Here is a 6,172-nt window from a genome sequence, read left to right as displayed (position 1 = left end):
TACATTGTTTCGTAGAGACCAATGCACACCTCCTTATTGGGATATTACATTAGATGGCTAGCGAAGCACTAATTCTAAACCATCCACATACCTTTTTCTTTTTCTTTTTTGGGGGGATCCTACCTAACATATGGTTCTTTTTTAAATTAAAATCTTCACGCATAAGGCTTGCTTCATGAGTTTTAGGCCCCCAAGCATAGAGTGCAAGAGGGTCAACCCCCCACCTCCCCAGGTTATAGGATCCAAAGGGCAATCAAAAGGGTGTATGCATGTGTGCAGGCCCCCCCCCACCCCCCCACCCCACCCACCTACACACAGACACAAGAGTTGAGTGCAATGCACAATGCACCCTATGCTTTGATTTGGATGCAAGTTTACTTGTGATCGTTTAGAGGGAGAGAGAGATGATTTGAAAGATGATTTGCAAGGGTGATGAGAAAGGTTAAATTAACCTGGACCATTTTTCATTTTCACCTGTAAAATCTGTAAAATTTTAGGCAATTTAGTTATATTTTAGCTGAAAAATATGCAAGCCCTCAAGAAAAACCTGCAAAATTTTGAAACCCACGTTTTGTGATTTGAACGCTGGGTTGGACACCACCTAGGAGCTCTCAAGCGATGAGTTGGAAGATGACATGGAAGATGATATCATGGATGATGAGCACAAACTGTGATAGGAAATTAATGAAAAGAATAATAAAGAAATGAAAGGCTAAGAGGAAGTAGCTCCCTTCTCTCAAATCTTCCTACTAAACGACGTAATTGAACATTCCGTTTAGTTTGCATTACTTGCATGTGCTTCTGTTGTTTTGTGCTCAAAGCAAGCAAAGCATCATTCATTCATTCGTTCGTTCATTCAGAGAGACGATGCAAGAAGCATTAGAGCGCAAGCGTGTGGTGATCGTTGGTGGCGGTATCGCTGGTTCTTTCACGGCCTCTCTTCTACAAAATCACCTCGATGTTTTCCTTATCGATCCGTAAGCTCTTAGATCTGCTTCCTTTCAATCCCAAATCGTTTCAGAACATCGATCCAGAGACATTTGATGTTCTTCGAAATTTCACTCTGCGGCCGATCCGGATTCCGGACGCGGTATTAAGGACGTTGCTTTTTCTCACATTTTGCACCTCTAGAAATCAAGAGTCCAATCCTCGTCGCTTTGCTAAATGCGGTGATTTCGCACTGATTGAATCGTTTTGCAAACAGGAAAGATCATCTGGAGATCCCATACGGCTCACTCAGATGTACTGTGCAGCCCGATTTTGCAGAACGCTCCCTCGTCCTTCATTCTGATTACTTGAAAAAGGCTAAACATGTAGCAGGAACGGCAGAATCTGCGTCCATTACAGAAGTCGTCGTCAGCACCGGAGACATTTTACCGTATGATTTTCTAGTCATTGCCACAGGCTCCCGCCACACTGGGCCTACGACGAAAGCAGAACGAATCAAACACTTCGAGTCCGGTAGTGCGCAAAACCTTTCCAGCAGTAGATTCTTTCCTGATTGTTCTGGTTCAGGACTCATTAGCTTTCTGAATATCAATATACATGTATGTCATTTATGCCACCGATGCTGCAGTACGTTCTGCGCGCTTATGCAGTGTGTTTATATCCTGTCGATGTAACAGAACAAAAAAAGTTGAAGGAGGCGAGCAGTTCCCTGATAATAGGAGGCGGTCCCGTAGGTGTGGAACTTGCTGGCGAAATTGTCGTGGACTTTCCAGAGAAAAAAGTCGTTCTCGTGCACAGTGGCGACAGGCTCATCGAATTCTTAGGACCGAAAGCGTCGAAGAAAACCCTTAAGTGGCTCACCTCCAAAAAAGTAGACGTTCGTCTGAACCAAAAAGTGAATCTTGATAGCTCCTCAGCTTCGTCGAAGGTGTACACTACCTCTGCTGGAGAAACCATTGAAGCCGATTGCCATTTTCTCTGTGTGGGAAAGAAGGTGGGCTCCTCGTGGCTGCAATCTACTTTTTTGAAGGAAAAACTGAATCAGGAGGGCCGATTGGAGGTGGACGAGTTTCTGCGCGTTCAAGGTCATTCTAATATCTTTGCTGTGGGTGACGTTACAGCAATCAAGGTTTACCTTCTTGCCCCTCCTACGTCTTTAAAATTTTCTGAGAGGCTCTGATGTTTTGAGTTGCCGTTAGCCCCTGAAGAATTGTGTGGAAACACCGGTTTTTGCCTCCCTCGAACAAGAATCAATGGTTGTTTTGCCCTCTGATTGAGACATAGAAATGCACTTCACTGCACTTCACTGTGTTACCACAATGGTTGTCTCTTGCTTCCTGATGCACTTGGGATGCACTCTTGAGACAGAGAAATGCACTTCACTATGTTACCACAATTGCTTCCTGATGCACTTGGGATGCTCTAATATGGAGATGTTTTAAATGCCTCTCACTTGTTCTCCCTTTCTCTCTCTCAGGAGATCAAACAAGGATTCTTGGCACAAAAGCAAGCCAATGTCCTTGTGGAAAATATCAGGCGGTTATCCAAAGATCCTGATAGCAAGCTCAACGTCTACACACCTCTGGCTACCCCCATGGGCCTCGTATCCTTGGGCCGCCGCGATGCAGTTGCACAATTGCCCTTTGGTACTATACTTGGCTGGCTTCCTGGGATGTTGAAGAGTAAGGACCTTTTTGTAGGAAAAACAAGGACAGGCCTGGGTTTGAGGAGTTAAGCATTCCCATTCAGCAGGGTGCAAGTATATTGACATTTGTAAGGAGGTATCTTATGTGGAATATTTTTTTTATTGATTATTATTTATTCAGAAACAGAGTCATTGAATGTAAATTCTTTTACAGCTTGGCATACTCCATTTGTATGAGTTTCATTGATATTGGTCATGAATAAAGAATCCACGTCTGCACCGAGTTGCAGATCAGTTTGGAGACAGCTACGCTTGTTGTGAAAGGGAAACAAGGAGCACATGTAATTTAGATGTGCAATAACAGACCCTTTCCTTTTGGCTTTGAACACCATTGCTATTTCCAGTTAGCTGCTTGAATTGGGAAGGAGATTCAAAGCTCAATGCTTTTATTCAAGGAAGAAGATTCAAAGTTCAAGGGTTTTGACATGTGGTATGCCGTTCTATAAAGAGCTTTCATTATCCGTGTTCGTAAAAAAATGAAGAATGGTCTGTGCCGTGACGATGTACACAATCAAACAAAATATGCTTATAAGTTTTGCTGTCTTCACCTTTAAAGAATCTATAGGAATGCACATATGAACATAATTGCAATCTCTTTTTGTGCTCATTTTGGGGAATGAACAGTATTAAGTCCCTGCCATGCTTGACAAATTTAAATTATGATTTTCTTTTAAATTTTTGGGGAAGTGTGTTATTTTGTTAAACAAAAGACGCCTCCATACAACCACGACAGAAGTAGCCAAACACTAAGTCTTTCAAAAAGATCCAATAGAGTGGTTTCTGCTGTATCTTGAAGTTGCCCTTCTGCTACTAAAGCTTCCTCTCGATCACTTTTTTGTTCGTTTTCACCCCACAGGATATTGCAATTGAGTGAAGGACCTGAGTTCTCAAAACCTGCTAGAAGAGGCTATGAGATGATGACGTTCCAGTAATGCTCACAAAAGGCAATTCTTAAGGGTTCTCTTAAGTCTGAAATTTTACATCAGCCAGGTGCTCCGTATTGTATATCCTGTTCTGTGCCATATGGATGCCCAAAACAGATATTGAGAGTCTCGCGCCCCCTCTTGCAAAAAATGCTAAAAGTTTCCTCAGTCTCGCTCTTGTTCGGAAACACTTGGCCTCAACCCATCTGTTCCATCCAAATCTTAATAAGGAGGCTTCAACGTTGTAGGCAATCGTAAAAGTACAAGCCAGCTTGGATCAAGTGCTTCTTTAAAAACAACCCAGATAATGGCCTATCTTGCCATAATCATAACGATACTGATAGGTAGAAAAGATCCCTGAACTAATGGAGAAGATGGGGTTGGCAACATTGTGATTGTCCTGGTGGAGACGTCAAGCTTAAGAGGTGGTTGGCAATGTACGAGGCTGCTGTGGCATAAAACCTATGTTACAGCACTGACTGTTATTTAAATGTGTGGTTCGCTGTGGTCTCCTAGCTATGGCCTTGGGATGAACAAGTGCCACTATCACTCCAGTCAGCCGTGTCCCTGATCTGATAAGCATAAAGAGAAGGTCCCCTAACCTGATCTATGCCTCAGCCCACTGGCTTGGATCAGGGTTCTCTTTTGAAGCCCAATAGCCCTAGTCCTCGGATCTTTCATCTCCCTGAGCCCTGCTGGTTAGTGATGTCTGTATAGGAAAATCAATGATCATGCTTCTGAGTGGAGTCTGGCTGTACACCTTGATCTTTGCCTATGTGTCTTGAGCAAATGCTCCTTGTGTCACATGGTCTTGTGGATAAAAGTCACCATGCATGTCTTATCTATGTAGGACAAGAAACTAGATAGGGATCCAAAGGCGTCCCTAAAGAGACAATGATAGTAACCTTTGATCTCATAGTATACAAGGCATCTAAAGGTGAAATGTTGATCCAAATCAATCTTGTATTGATCACCTAAAGTGCAGATGCGATTCTCTTTGGGTATAACCTCCACTTGTCCACTCTTAATGCGAAGTCGATGGGATGAAACACAGAACTGCTCGATCGATATCCTCAAGGAGTGAAGGAGATGGGTCCGTGGATCAATGAAGCCTGGGAGGTGCCAACCATGTCTTGAATGTGTGCAAATGTAAACGAGATCCTCTTGGATAACCTAGTCAACCTTGTGATATGCGAGTGGGACAGAGGGTTCCTCAATGCTTTATTGGAAGGAGGGTAATGTGTGTATGTAAGCCCTAGTCTCTCAAGCCATTTGCAGTACGTGCATACCAACACCCTTAGCTGCGAAAGCCATGGATGAGGATAGGGCCAGCCATGGTAGCCTACCTCCCCTTGTAGTGCAAGAGCTATAGGCCCTTATCTGGTAGAGATATGTGATAACCTGGAATGTTGCATCAAGGTGTAGTGGAGGGGCTCCGAACTTAGCTAGGACTATCTGATGTGGGACTAAATGTTAGAAACTCACTGTGCCCCCGATTTGAGGGGACAAGGGGCAGTGAGAGGTAGGAGGGCTGGGGAAAGAGAGAGACCCAGGCCGGCATCATAGGCAACCAACACACGGGCTGGTTGTTGCCTGCAACAGTAGGGAAACAACGGCCTTAGGCCTCACTTGGAGGCGCCTGCAACTGCGCAGACTGGTTGCACAGGGCACCCTTAAATAGGGGCCTGTGGTAGGCCAAGTCGGCCCAACCACGGCCACCGACTAGGGAACCTTGGTTTTCTAGGGCCCACCTGGTCGGCCACCAGACAGGGTACCGACCCTCTGGTTGGTCAACTCAAGGGCCTGGGCAGTGCCTATAAAAGGCCCACTCCTTCAGTCATTCCAGCATCCAGTGCAAGACTGAAAGCCTCCTTCCAAGGTTGTGCTGTGCACTCAGTTTTGGAGCAGTTTGTGTGAGAGAGAGTCCTTCAGTATTCTCAAGCACTTTGCTGTATTTTGTATTGCTCCCTGTGAGCTGTTTTTTCTGCCCACCATCCGGTGGATGAATATACTCTCTCTCTCTCTCCGTCCAAGTTATTTCTGAGTGAGTGTTTACTGCATCTGTGATCATCTATCTGAGTTGAGTGTGTGTAAGAGTTGGAGAGATCTTGGGTGGAGGTTTGAGTGATTCATTCCCTCCTATTCTCTAACATGGTATCAGAGGATTGATGTATTCTTTCAAAAGATAGGGCTAAGTCGGAGTCCTTCTGAGGCAAACCTTTACTTGTTCATTGAGAAGGGATTGTGACTGGTACTCATCCTCTATGTTGATGATCTTATCTTGACAGGTGACCATGTCAAGAAGATTTCATAGGTCAAGGAGCTACTCATGTCTGAGTTTGAGATGACTGACCTTGGGTTATTACACTACTTCCTTGGGATAGAAGTAAAGCAGGCCTAAGGCAGGATCTTCATTTCACAGGAGAAATATTGCAGAGAACTTCTGAAGAGATTTCAGATGGAGGATTGCAGGACAACAGTAACTCCCATGGAGGAAGCTAAGTGTTCACGACACATCTCAATTGGTCGATACTCCTCTGTACCGACGATTGGTAGGAAGCTTGCTTTACCTTACCAATACTCGACCTGATATTTG

The 6,172-nt window shown here is 44.4% G+C and overlaps 1 protein-coding gene across 1 annotated transcript; it reads left to right on the top strand.

The window, feature by feature from the left end:
• The first annotated feature begins 784 nt into the window (after window positions 1-784).
• On the top strand, window positions 785-2,913 carry LOC147884316 (uncharacterized). Its single transcript, XM_087398507.1, has 4 exons — window positions 785-977; window positions 1,205-1,461; window positions 1,626-2,077; window positions 2,426-2,913. The coding sequence occupies exons 1-4, from the start codon at window positions 868-870 to the stop codon at window positions 2,681-2,683; spliced, it is 1,077 nt and encodes a 358-aa protein (XP_087254633.1). The 5' UTR covers window positions 785-867; the 3' UTR covers window positions 2,684-2,913.
• The last annotated feature ends 3,259 nt before the right edge of the window (window positions 2,914-6,172 follow it).

The sequence above is a fragment of the Dipteris shenzhenensis genome, chromosome 27 (genome assembly GCF_047967505.1).
Source record: "Dipteris shenzhenensis isolate YYH24624 ecotype China chromosome 27, Dip_SZ_1.0, whole genome shotgun sequence".
Taxonomy (NCBI): domain Eukaryota; kingdom Viridiplantae; phylum Streptophyta; class Polypodiopsida; order Gleicheniales; family Dipteridaceae; genus Dipteris; species Dipteris shenzhenensis.
This window is presented reverse-complemented; position numbering and strand designations above follow the sequence as displayed.